Source organism: Brienomyrus brachyistius, chromosome 8 (genome assembly GCF_023856365.1).
Source record: "Brienomyrus brachyistius isolate T26 chromosome 8, BBRACH_0.4, whole genome shotgun sequence".
Classification (NCBI taxonomy): Eukaryota; Metazoa; Chordata; class Actinopteri; order Osteoglossiformes; family Mormyridae; genus Brienomyrus; species Brienomyrus brachyistius.
The window spans coordinates 20,634,588-20,648,282 of record NC_064540.1 but is presented as its reverse complement, the minus strand read 5'-3'; the positions used below and the strand labels follow the sequence as shown (position 1 = coordinate 20,648,282).

The following is a 13,695-nucleotide window of genomic DNA, read 5'->3' as shown; positions in this document are numbered from 1 at the left end:
CCTGGAATGTTTTTGAAGATATGAATGGTGGTGTTACTTGATTTGTGCAAGGAGTCTTCAAACAGGCCGCAGTGAATCTCACTGGCGACCTTAATGACTGGATCTTTACTCTGCTTCAAGGAAAAAAAAATGATTTGTAGGGTTAAATGGGCAGCAGCGTCCTGGCAGTCTCTCATGAAACTTATTCTTAGTTTCTCAAACAATTTCACTATTCTGTTAGAGGACTGTGAGTTACAGTAATTGTCTAATCGCAACACCAATCAGTGTTGAAAGTGATTATTTTTTTCAGATGTATCAGCTATTATTGCTAATCAAATCACATGTGAATTCCATGTGGTTGGGTAGAATTGGTGGTTGCGTGCCATTGTAATGTAAAACAATGGGGTCTGTGCATAAATGTAGCAGAACATTCACTTATCGCCTAAGGGCTTCTAAGCCTGAGGGGATCAGTTCAAAACCTGCTGCACGAAAAGATTTTTTTTCTGTGAGAATCTCTCCAGTTGGAATGGCGAACAGAACAGAACAAGTTTGGGTAGGGATGCTTTGAAATGATAAAAGGAACTGGTCCAGAACTGGCACCGGGTCCTGAACAGGTTTATCACGAAGAAGAAGAAGCAGAACACATCACTCTATGCAGTCAGACAAGAAGGAGCCAAAGGCCCACAACAACTCATGATAAACCCTCAGCTGGTTCTGTTTCCTTGGTGATTCCAGGATATGGCTTCTTAGAAAGACACAAGCCCTTCAGCTCACAGGCTACTGTGAACCCCTGTCGATACTCTGGGTCCCAAAGCTCATGTGAAGCCTTCCACTGGATTATATGGAGTCTACGTAGAAAGCTCGACGACCTTCTGCGGTCTCCGCCTCTCTCTCGCACTTGCAGGAAGGCACGCAATGCTGGCAGCTGCAAACGATCGGTTGCATCTAGTTTCTCCCGAGTCTGGGGGCTCAGTGGATACAGTAGAACCAACTGGGGGATGTAATTACTCAAAAAAACCCACCCCTTTGTCACATCTGTGCAGCAAAGAAAAAGGATTCTTGATGTCATCTATTTCTCTAAGAGCAAAAGCATGCTAGATTAACCAAAATCCATAATTTCACCTTGACTCCCCAGCTTGAGAAAATCTCTGTCTCATTTTCTCTTTCCCTCCCTCTCTCCAAACCCTTGTATATACATGAAACTCTTTCATAAACTTATTCTTGTTTTTTTTCCGGTTGGAGCCCCCTCCTTGAGGATTTTTGTCATGTAAGTCATGACTAAGTTATACGCAAGCATTTAGAGAGGTCAACAACGCTTCACAAATTTCACAATAATGTCACCCATGCAGAGTGTAAATCAATGAAAGAGTCATTATTAATGACTTTTAAAATGCTAGCATAAAGCCCTGAGACCTTGTTTCTATCTGTGGCGATCGAGAGGTAATAAACTCGACAGAGTTCAAGACGGAATGAACTCGCTCCCCACAAGCACTGAACAGCTACGCCAAACCACAGTGAAACAGGATGAGCGGCTGAATTTGGGCTCTTTAAGAAGGTGGGAGTTATACTTCACTGGCACTGATGGATGTTCTCCTGACCTCAGCCAGATGTTGAAACATTGCCTCAAAAATGCAACAGGTGGGAAGACGCTCTTCAACCAGCTCTCTGTTTGGTAATATTTGAGGGTCGGAAAAGCAATATCCCGCCTATCATGTATCACTCTTTTTACAAAACACTGCTCAAATTCAAACAAGCTGCACTTAACATTATATATCTTTGGGGAAATGGAACGGATTGTAGAACATCACAAGTGATGGAGGAAAAATCGCCTAACAGACCATCTGCGATCTTGCGTCAGCTGTCTACGGTATCCCACGGCAACCCATCTCTTCGTCGGCTGAGATTCTTTCGGGGGATGAAGGCCCACTCCCTTCAATACCACGCAGCCCAGGGCTCCATCCAGCTACCGAATGTACATCTAGCTCTGAACGCACTTCCGACATAAAGTAGCAACACTTAGCTTTTTTAATTCAGAGCAGAGGAGCAAGAGAGTAAAGTCTGTGGCTTCTGCAGCTAGGCAGAAAAACACTGTGATATATTTAGTTAATTAGCAGACGCTAATAAAAATGGATGCGCGAAAGCAAAATGAATGAGCAGAGTGCTTTTTATGACTTCCCAGCTAGCATCAGCTAAAGCAACCTTAAGCTACCGCCTGCGCAGTGATTAATAATTTACATTTCTGTGTCATAACAGCCCCTGCAGTAGCTTGTCCACGTCCGGGCCGGTTCTGAGCATGCATCTTTGCTAGGGCCATGCATGTTCCCACAAGCTGACCCACGCAGATGTAAACCGCGAGCTCTGTCACCCGGTCCATTTCCAGCACTCCTTGGAAAGGCTGTAAACTAACACATCCTGTGTTCGCCCCTAATTAGCAAGGAGTCCCTGCAGTGGAGGTGCATTAGCTTCAGCGTACTGACAAGAGCTGGGTCAAGAGAGGCGAGAGCGGAAATTATTTCCGCTTGTTTGTTTCTGGCCACTAACTCGATACAGTGCTGCTTCAGCGCCTTTAAGATTCTCACTGAAAAGAACCTACACAGGCAATCTGTTTTTTTTTTTTTTGCACAGATCCACAAGTCAGCTGGGAGAGAACATTTGACCCTTGCTAGCTCCTTCCTGGGCTGATCTACCCATCACACTCTCTCTATGCCAGCCCACGCACGGCAGCCATGTGCACACGGCTGAGCGCTGACTCTGTGGAATCGTGGAAAAGAATGAAATCCGTCCTACAAGTAACAGCAGGGCATAACCGATGTGTATGTCTGAGACAATGTGTCCTGTCAGAAAATATAAAACCACATGTTGTATGGTGCATTACAAATGATTACAACAGTGAGTGTATGGTGCAAACAAATCACTTACGTACTGCATTCTGCTTATATTCATGTGTGGAAATCTACTCCTATATTTTGCGCTGGTCTTTTGAATATGGGGAGGCTTGGTTTGATCTATTTTTGATATTCACTCAAACAAACCCGGAAGATCCATTTTCTCTGTTTCTTGCTTTTCCGAAGGAAGTTACAATGCTTCAGCTCTGGATCTAGTGACTGTAAACCCATTCCCTGAGCCTGTTAATTATGCACGGACCCATTAATCTTAATCTCTTCTCCTGTATCTCTGCGACCTTTCAATTCACTGTAATAAACCCCCTGAAAGACATGTTCTGTTCACTCCGTTCTGTCCTCCCTGGGTCAAACGCTTTATTAAAGTCATGCTTAGTTAAGATAGGCCGTGTGCCCAGATGGAACAGACTTGTGAATAGGTGACATTAGCTTTGCAGCCACATGATTTACACACGCAGGGGAATTCTGATAAAATATTTCTGAGTCTAATTCTGAGTCTGGTAAGACTTTACTTAAGTGGACGTAAATAATATAGTATAATGCTATTACTTGCAAATTAATTAACCACATATTAAGTGTGAGTTACAAACTGATCCCATATTTGTTCATCGTCAATGAATTGTCATATCATTTATCCCCAGCAGTTACTATATTTGTTACTAAATCTGTTAATTCTGTAAATCTTAGTAAACTACTGAAGGAAAAAGAAATGAATAAGAAGTTTAATACTGCTCTCAGGTCTTGTTCATCATTAATGCATCATAACATCTTTCATCTGAAGTATTGACTTATTTTTGTTCATGATTTGTTTGTGACTTGTGATTTGCACTTCAGTGGTAACTGAGTTATTACTAAGTATTTCTGTCACCTTAAGTAATGTGTTGCCAATACTACCTTGCACTCTTCTCCAATTTTACACATAATTTTATGTAATCAAGGGCTCCTGCCAAGTGCTGGGTCCCCTAAATCTGTTAATGTTTGATTAGGACTGAGACTCAAGTCCACGTGAGGCAGAGAGACTCGTACCTCCGCAGCAGAAGCTTAGGGTGGTTCTTGCTCTCCAGGTTCTTCTCGATGAGATCGGAGAGCAGCTGCTTGAGCACGTCGGTGGCGTACTCCAGCCTGCCCTGCAGGGCCGTCATGACTAGCGAGGCCACGTTGCCGCGGTCACGCATGGAGAAGGAGCGCTGGCCTTCCAGAGTGCGGATGAACGTCAGCAGGAACACCTTGTTGTTGACAAGCTGGCCAAAGAGCTTCAGGGCCTTCTCTACACTCAGCTGGCCATTTCCAGACACCTGTAGGGTCATAAGATACACTGACTTACCACCAGAAGGTCTCTGCTAAGTGAAAATCAAATGCAATTGCTGCCGCATTGTTTGCACAATAGAAATTCAAGACAGAGTAGGGTTGTAGTTGGGGAAAAGGAGATACGCCCACAAGAAGGCTCTCCCCTCACCTCCAGCTCCCTCAGCACTGGGTGATCCTCGATACCCGGGAAGAGAACCCGCATGGCGTACGTGCGGTAGTCCAAGTAGGGGATACCGGCGCGGTCCAGGTCGCTGGTCAGCTCATTAATATCTGTCTGCAGCTCAGCAAAGGCTGTAGGTAGGAGATGGGGAGATGGTTTAGGATGGGATGGCTGCTGAGTGTCCAGCTTTGGCAGATTCTAAATGAATAAGCCCTTTGTTCCGGAGATGGTCATGATATTTGCTAGATTTTTGTAACTTAAATGTGACTCTGAAAAGGATACAAACCACTGCATTAATTGTTTTTTTTTTTCGCTAAACTGATTTTTATGTGAATTCAGATTCTTGTTCTCTCAGTTCTCTCACACACAGCCAAACACGTCTGTCTGGGAATCATATTCAACTGGGAGCCTACAGCTCCTTTTCAGTCCAGCCTCAGTAAGTATAGCTGGTTTTGGTCCTGCACTGTGCCCAAGGCACCATGTGGCGGCCCACTACTTCACCCACATTACAGGAGATGGCTTTGTCTTTGATGGTGGCCTGTTGCCATGGAAACAGAGAGCCAAGCCCACTTTGGGCAGCAAAGTGAAAGTGTCATGAATGAAATGAAAGTGGCAATGAGGGGCAGATAGCATCAGATGCCCTGCCTCTAATCTCAACTATTTGCCCTCTGAAGACCGTGCTCCGTTGACATTCTATCACCCGAGCTGTGCAGTCTTCCCTTCATCTTTGACTTTGCATGATTCAGCGTGAGTGTAGGGGGTGAGACTAGTGACTACTGTGACTAGTTAAGGCCATGGAACGTCTCGGTGACCCTGGGCCTCTCCACCTGGCAGCTGTAGCAAAACTGGACATGAATTCAAATGTGTGTGTTTGACTTGTGTCTTAAGATAAATTTTGCAAAGCTAGCCAATCACAGGTCAAGGCATATAAGGGCCAACTGGACGACAAATGGAGGGGTTAATGTGTTTGTCTTCCGTTTAGATATTGAAATTTTCCACCTAATTTTCCCCCCTTAAGCTTTCTCTTCAGAGTTCCTCAACACATCAAACAATACTTTATTTAATTGAGCTGTTTTTTCCCTTCATCTGCTGTACACGTCGGTTCTTCTGTCCCAGATTTTAGAGCTGTCTTTCAACAAAATGGACAGTAGCTGAATGGTTTGCTGCCAGGACTAATCAAAACATTTCCCAGGGCACCCGTTTTCCCTGTCAAAGAGAAGACACGGTCGTTTCTGTCAAATTAAACGCGTTGCATTTCTAAACGTTACACGCCAGCCTACTGTAGCAGTACAGGGGTGACAAGCGGCCGTAATGTTGACTAAAAAATTAAATCTTTTTGACAAAAACTCTCATCAGGAGACTGACTTGATATTTAAGCTATTATACATCTCACAACTGACACCAGTGGCAACTGCAGAAGGCTAAATACGGATTTTTCAAAACCACACTCCAGGGAGAAAGGTTAAAAGCAAATGAACGAGGTGAATTCACTCTATCAGTGGCATTCTGATTTTGAGGTGTGTTTCTGAAAGGGCGCAAAGTGTTCTTGAAAATAATCATTAGAGTTTCAATGTATCCGTTTAACGTTTCACGCCTGAGTGCTTCACAGAGCCTGTCTGCCAAAACAGCAATGAGTGACTGGCTGAATAGGATCACTTTGGTATTTGGTCCATTGTGAAATCGGGCATGAGTCAATCAAAAGTATGAACCAGAAAAATTACGCAGGAATAAATGCTAGGTTTAAAGTGTAAAACATTGGTCATACTGTTGATCTTGGTGTCTCTCTTTCATTTGTATCTTTGTCTGGATTTAATTAGAAATGTCAGGCTGTCACTAGGTTAAACTCAGTCTCACACTAAACACATTTCAGTGTCACAAGTGGCTTAACATCAATGCTAAGTGTTTGCATACTATTTGCGTACTGTTTGTTTTCCATTATTAATTATCCACTATAGGGTCCACCAGAAGTCACATACACACGATCAAACTAAGGAATAAAATAAGGTCTTTGGGCAGAACCAGGGAAAGGAACCTGGCACTGGAATTGATGCTGAGACCCACTGAGCTTGTAGTAGAGAATCAGATAACCGCCTTCCTTAATTTGAACACTTGTCAGACTGCAGTGTTTCGTTAATGTGACTAATGGCAAGGATTTCATCCTCTGAAAGCTCCAGGGAAATGATGGACAATCAACCAGAAAATGGAAACCCTGGAAATCATAATGAATGAGAGCTTACTTTAGTCTAAATAAACAATTATATTTCAAAGACTTGCAATTATCCTCCGGAGGTAAACACAGGGAGCAAAGGCAACACTCGGAGGCTGAGTAACGTTCGTCAACAATCAGTCAATGTAGAATCACAAACAGAATGACTTCTTGCTTCGGCGAATTCATGACACCTTTCAACAATTTCTAATATTCGTTGTATTACCAAGCACGACAAACACCAATCGGTCACTCTAAGAATTGCTCCAAAATTGCATCATATATAAACCGAAAAAATTCACAGAGCTGTAATAATCAGCAGAGCCACATGGCTTCCGGCAAATTTTTCCTTGCTTATTCTTATTTTCCATACCCGAGTGTCCTGGCCTCACCTTCCTTGCACTCGAGGGCCACCCGGGACTCCAGGTTGTCCATCTGCATCTGTAACCGCTTGAGGGTGAGGTCATTCTCGTGGGACTTGCGCCTATAGGCCACCAGGACGAGCACGACGATGACGAGCAGCAGGCCGCCGCCGACCGCCATGCTGACGATGGCTGGCATGGTGAGCGTGCTCTCTGACAGGATGTGCACAGCGCCCGGGGACACGTGGAGGCCGCCCACCTGCACCTGGGCACCCAACACACACACACAAGCTGTTGGCATAACAAACACATAACGTAATACAAAATCCCTTCTGTGGGATTATAAAACAAAGTGCCTGGAAGTTTAGGATATATTTAGTGTACTGATGCCTGTTCTTCATACACACACACACGCACACACACCTACACTGACACATATTGCTGAAAACCTGGAATTTTCTTGTTCTGTCACGCATTCAAGGATACGCAGACTTATGTTCAATGCTGCATATAGCCTCAGTCAAACTCACATGGAGAGACACAGATAAAAGCTCTTGATATTCCTTCGCCACACACATAATGGTGATGGATGTGTAGATGTGACAGCTTGGGGGGGCACTCACCAGGACTTTGTGCTGACCCGTCAGGTTGGGTGGCTCACATAGCAGCTGCGTCTCTGACACCGTGATGGAACAGGGCGTTTCTCCGATCAGCACCGTGTAGTTCAGGCGAGCCCCCCCAGAGGCTGGGGGCACCAGGTTTCTCCCCTGTCGGTTGAGTGTAGGGGGGAAAATCATGCCTCCATCCAACCCACACCATGATAGATACATTAACACATCAATCTAATCAATATTACTACAATTACAACTACTGCCTTTGAATGATGACAGGAGGACTTTCCAATGTGACACCAAAACACCTGCACCTACTTGCAAATCATATTCAACGGACTTATTTCGTTACCTCAGCATTCCTACACGACCGGACCATGTTTTCTGATGCTAACTGTAGTTCTTCCAAAAATCTGACACTCTCCTGTTTCATTGTGCTTTCGTTGTGCTGTCTTTTGTTTTAATTTCGCCCCAGCATTTTGTAAGATCTCATACTCAAGTAAAATCCTCATTCTGTCCACCCACCCCCACCGTTTCACATGGTTTTCATAGTTCCAGCTTTCATGGCGTCTTTAACATTTTTAGAAGCCTGTAGAACATGAGTAGAAGATATGGCTGGAATGCTGAGGTTTGTTGGATTTATGTGGATATGTCTGGTTCTGCTGGTTTCTACTACTGGGGGTTCTGCAAAGCAGAAACTCTAACAACAGAAACTCTAACAACAATTACAACCACCTTGAGGATAATTGGGGAGCCTGGCTTCTGCTCCAGCACTCCGGAGGCGCTGAGGGGCTCGAAGTAGGGGTTGGGGTAGTAGACAAAGCTGGTGCTGTTGTAGACGAGCAGCGCCTGCACATTGTTGAAGATGAAGCCAAATTCATCCACAGGCTTGACTGCGTCTGGCCCTGGAGGAGACTCGCCCGTCAGGGAGGGAGCAAAGCAGCTTATAGTGGTGGTGTTGAGCACCTTGCATACCTGAGGGAGAATAAGGATGACAGAGAAAAAGTGAGATTAAGCATGAGGGAAACAGAATGAGAAAATGAGGGGAAGAACGTGAGAGAACGTCAGTGAGAGATGAGTGTCCTACAACGATAGGTGTCCTTAATTCCTCCTGAAGTCCTGCTGTTCAAAAGGAATTCCTGGACTTCCAACATCAAAGTCAACATGCAGACATGCAAAATGCTCTTCTTTCTGACCGACCTTTTTAAAGCTAACAGCCCTGGTCTTCTGGCCCAAAATGTCAGCTGAATATCCACACAAACCAGGGACGGGTTTGGTTCAATTTTCTATCCCTGTCTCATGCACACACAAAGAAATTGAAGTTGAGGCATAAAAAAACACAAACAACTATAGAATAGAAGCAGGACTGCCAGGCCCCAGTGTAGTCGAGCTGTGAGAGTTGACCTGGTTTCTGAATGACAATAATTGTGAACAGGCGACGCTTTGTCCCCCACCGGCGATCCTGAGGGACCGCCACGGACAATGAGGAGATTAGGCGTGCAGCTGAGGCATGTTCTAGCTCAGCACTGACTCTCCGCCTCCATGGGGACAAGCCAAATTAGAGTCGAGAGTTTTCTTCATCGCCTCATGCTGAGGGGAAGGGGTTGATGCTATCTTGGATCAGTACATTTCTGTCACCTCTGCCACATATGGTGTGTGTATGAAGGCAAAAAGTCACATCCATGCTCTCAGGGAGCAGGTCAGTATGGGGGACTCGACGCACAGTGGCAGCAGCAAAGTCAGGTTGGCATTTGGCTGCAGTTCCTGCTTCATAGTTCTGCCCAATGAAGTATTGGAGTGGGGAGATGACTTTGAATGTGGGATTTTCACAAACACTTACAAACAGACAATAAAGCCACCACACAATATAGACACCCGGACTGTTCAGAACAGCCTCCACCCACTTTTACATTGCAGATATGAGCTTATTTACTCATATTCTTTCTGTACCACTGGGAGAGTGATTCAGGGGTCCATTTTCCAATCTTTCTCAGGGTCTCTATGGCAACAGTGGGTACAACTGATGTAAGGGGTGGCCATGTTGAGTATTTAACTTCTGCTACAGTCAGAACCAACTACTGACCTATTGACTGGATGTGGTTCAAACTTCACATGATACATTGATAGCAGAGGACTATCCAAGGTGACTCATATGGCTGGTACGTTACTGGTCAAAGACTTTGTCTTATGACTTGAAGGTTGTTGGAATCCCAGGAGGTCCTCCTTCAGCGAGGCCCTCAATCGCTCAAGCGAAAAATCTACACCATTGAGTAGAAACTATAAGTCACTCTGGACAAATCCATCTGCTAATCAAACAAATGTTACAAGCTCACAGCTGATTATTTCACCAAAGCATTTTCAAAGGATCTGCAGTGGACCCCCAAGGAAACACACACATAACACTAAAGGAATAAGGCGGCTTTCTTAACATGCTACTCCTTGTGTGGCCACCAGCCATGCCTCACCACCAGACCCAAAGCAACGTATTACAAGATCAAGGCAAGGCGATAGGATATTATGAGACATTCTAGTCATGCCATCTCCCTTATCATTAGGATGGGGCTAGATGAATTAAAGATGAGTCTGTTCACTGCAGGACACCGAACATGCTGTGTGATATCATTAAGGAGATAAGGTGCTGTTCATGAGGCCAGTCAGGGTAGGACTAAGGCTATGTACATGACATGATCTGTGATGGGGCGACCCATCTGTGATGGTATAACTCATGCAGCCAGATTAAGATAATGGTTACTATTGAATAATGGTGAATGAACATAGGATCAGTATGTAACAAACACTTAGTTTCTGGTTAATTAATACATTAAGTAATGGTGTACTACTACATTATTCATGTCCCCGCAAGGAACGTGTTACCAGATAATGGGTCGTAAATTATATTTATACCTGTGAACTTCAACAAAAACAAACGGGCACAACCAGAAGCATAAGCATAAGATGCCGCCCGAGAATTACTCAAGACTGTTTAGGGTCAAGGGTCAAACGTCAATGAGGGGGTGCTTTCTTTTTTAAGCGCCAAGTGTGTGCTTCATCCAAGACCTCAACTACCATGCTGCCAAGTGCCCTAAAAATGAATGCATTAAAATGAAAGTATGAAAGAAAGTGAACCTAAGAAACAGCAGGAAGAAATTTGTTCTGCACACAAAGGATGGTTTGCTGGTAGCTGTTTCTCGAAACATATGAAGGTCTCTGAGGAGATCCTTCACCACGAAAGACCTATGACCACTCAGGGAGCTCAGCTGGTGAAGCACGACAGGACCCCCACCGTGGAAACCTGGACCTGCTGGCTTACATCGAAGCGTCTCTGGTATACAGCACGACAGAACGGACGGGAGAGCAAAGGCAAAGAAACAACGAAAGCAGCTTTTATCCCAGTGAAACCGGGATTACGATTATTGTTTCACTGTGGCATGGAGATAAGCTGCAGGAACTGGACAAAGGGAGGAGCCTCAGATCCTGAACGGCTTTCCGTGAGTGTAGTTGGGGGGAGGCGGGTGAGAGTGGCGGCTGGGGTAGACAAAGGAAAGGCAAATTAGAAACTGACATGTGTGCCATCGGCCTCGCCGCAGATCTCTCTCAGTCTGTCTGGCAGCTCTCCTCTTTCCTCCCTGAATTCCTTGGCTCGCGGCGCAGGGAGAGTGCCGGTGCAGAAGCAGGCGAGTCCCAGCCCTCATTTTAACCAAACTAACGGCACATTTAAAACTAAAGTGATGAACCATGTGCCCACGGTAGCTCTTGGGGCCAAATGAACAGCAACCGTATAGATGGTCCAATGAGACCACAACTTAACATAAAAAGAAAACTTCCCTCCAGATAACTTCACTCCTTAAAAGTAGCCCACAATAAGCATTTGAAGCTGAACAAGCACTGTGGATTCCAGTGCGTATGAGGTACACCGTGTGATGGTGTCAGCAGGGACTGTGACACTCACGTTGACAGACTCGCGGCCTGCGTACTTGACCCTCATCCGCGGCTCCTGCACCACATCCAGGTTGGTTCCCGTGATAGTTAGGGGTGTGTGTCCACTGAAGGAGAGATAGAGACCAGCATAGATCGTTAGAAGTTTGCACCTCAAACAAGTTGTTAAGTCTAAGTTGCTAAGTGCTAAGTTGCTAAGACGATAGCCGTAATGGGGCTGAACATGTCCAAATGTCTGGTACCTTGATCACAACACTTCAGCTCGAGGCTAAAGAGATGTAGGGCTTCTAATCTGTCCTCGTACAGGAATTTTTAAGTTGAAGGCTGTCTCAGATGACCAGGTAGAAGAAAGCTTCTTCAGTATAAGGATTGAGAGGAAAAAACTAAACTAATACAGAATACTAGTTACAACAGTTTGAAAGCAATGCAAAATCCTGTTTCTAATTGTGGATTCTAAGGCGGTTCTACACCATTTGAACAATCATTTCTTTCATGGATCTTAATCAATGTTTCAGAGAGAGGAAGAGAACTTTTCACTTCCACAGTGGTAGCAGGAGAAAACTTTTAACCTTCAGAGAAATAGAGTGAGAGAGAACTTTTGATCTACAGGGAAAGAGTGCGATGTTTAACTTCCATGAGAGATGGAGAGAGGACTTTTAACCTTCAGAGTAAGAGCAAGCAAGAGGAATTTTAACCTGCAGTGACGGAGATGGTGAGGACTTGTAACCTTCAGAGACTGAAGGAGACAGACCAACACACTTGAACCTCATTCAGACAATAAAAGAGGGCTTTCAACCTTAAGAGAGAATACTTTTAACCTTCACAGAATTCAGCAGATTGAAATCCACAGTTGTTTGTTTTTCTGCAAAATGGGCGTGGAAAGTGGTGCTACCTGGCAATGCTCCATTCAGGCTCGACCCGCTGCACTGTGGGGTCTTCAATGTACTCGAATGCCAGGCTCCCCATGGCCCATGCACGGTCCACGGCAACTCGGATCGGCACTGGGCCCACACCAGTCAGCGAGGGGGCCGAGTAGCACACTATCTCTGCTGCAGTCCGCCTGCCGGGGATAGGGGGGTGGGCCGAGGATTGTTGGGGAGGGGGGGCAAAGAAGGGAACATCTCGATGAGATCCACATGCCCATGTTGGACCCTGCCATACATAGCTTTCCACTGCCCCCCCCCACCAAACAGAACCAATCACAAATGCCCAATAAATATACATCACAGTTATCTAGAGCTTCATTAGGCAGAATTGTAAATGTAAATGCAATTGGTGTCAACCTGAAAAAGAGATCTAAGAACAGAGGGTGAGCCTGCAAGGGAAAGCCCACCTCTCCTGTGGGCTAGCCAGGGCATACACTAACTCATTTATGGCCTGTTCTGCCAGTTAGCATATCAGACATTCTATTAGCATTAGAGGACAACCGTGGAGCTACGTAAATAGCCAATTCCCTGCAACCTCTGTTTGAAGTCGCTGTACTGCGTGCAGTGAATGGTAATGAGGTTGAATAAAGGCAGTGATGAGGCTCATTTAGCGTTCCTCTTTACTGCTTTTGAATGAAGTTCAAACTGATAGGTTGTCCTAAATTATTAGTGAGCAATTTATCACTGTTGTTGAACGTTCAAAAAGGAAGGTGGCAGCACTTCAGAAGCACAGGAATGTGGAAAAACTATATGTGGAGTAAGATGGCGCAGAAGTGATGGCGAACAGCATGACGGACCCCCTCCCCCCCCACTTAGCATGATACTGGCACAGTTATTTTTTTGTGCTCCAGGTCCCTGATATGACAACAGAGGTGCAGCAACCCAGAGCAGAGGCAGTAGAATCCTAAAAGCCTAAACACAGTAACCCCTTCACATTTGCAAATTTGACATTCGTGATTTCGGTTATTCGTGAATTGGCTGTGACCGATTATATAGAAATATTTTTGGAGCTTGCCAAAAGACCATAACAACTTGACGTGTAAGCCAAGAAAAAAAAAACAAATGATTTGGATCACATAAAATATAATGTAAAAAAAATTGTAATACATCATTTTGATAATCTAAGTGAATATTATATCATGAATTTTAAAAGTCGTGGCTTGGCTACGCCACGTATCTTTCACTCGGCAGCCAACCTCACTAAGGCTAACTGTCTTTGTCAATCTCGTGTTTCTCGCTGTAACTTCTAAACTTTTCAGTGCCGTTCAGTGTGTCCAAAATGTAGTGCTCCCAGTGCATTCAGAAGT

The 13,695-nt window shown here is 44.9% G+C and overlaps 1 protein-coding gene across 2 annotated transcripts in view; it reads right to left on the bottom strand.

Moving 5' to 3' along the window:
* The window catches only part of plxna2 (plexin A2), a 109,938-nt gene that overhangs the window by 11,891 nt on the left and 84,352 nt on the right, over positions 1 to 13,695 (bottom strand). For both annotated transcript variants that reach the window (XM_049023443.1, XM_049023442.1), the window contains 7 exons: positions 12,355 to 12,522; positions 11,476 to 11,569; positions 8,262 to 8,501; positions 7,539 to 7,682; positions 6,946 to 7,180; positions 4,336 to 4,478; positions 3,906 to 4,174 (listed from right to left, as the gene is read on the bottom strand). In XM_049023443.1, the coding sequence (XP_048879400.1) occupies positions 3,906 to 4,174; positions 4,336 to 4,478; positions 6,946 to 7,180; positions 7,539 to 7,682; positions 8,262 to 8,501; positions 11,476 to 11,569; positions 12,355 to 12,522 (1,293 nt within the window). The remainder of the gene's footprint in view (positions 1 to 3,905; positions 4,175 to 4,335; positions 4,479 to 6,945; positions 7,181 to 7,538; positions 7,683 to 8,261; positions 8,502 to 11,475; positions 11,570 to 12,354; positions 12,523 to 13,695) is intronic.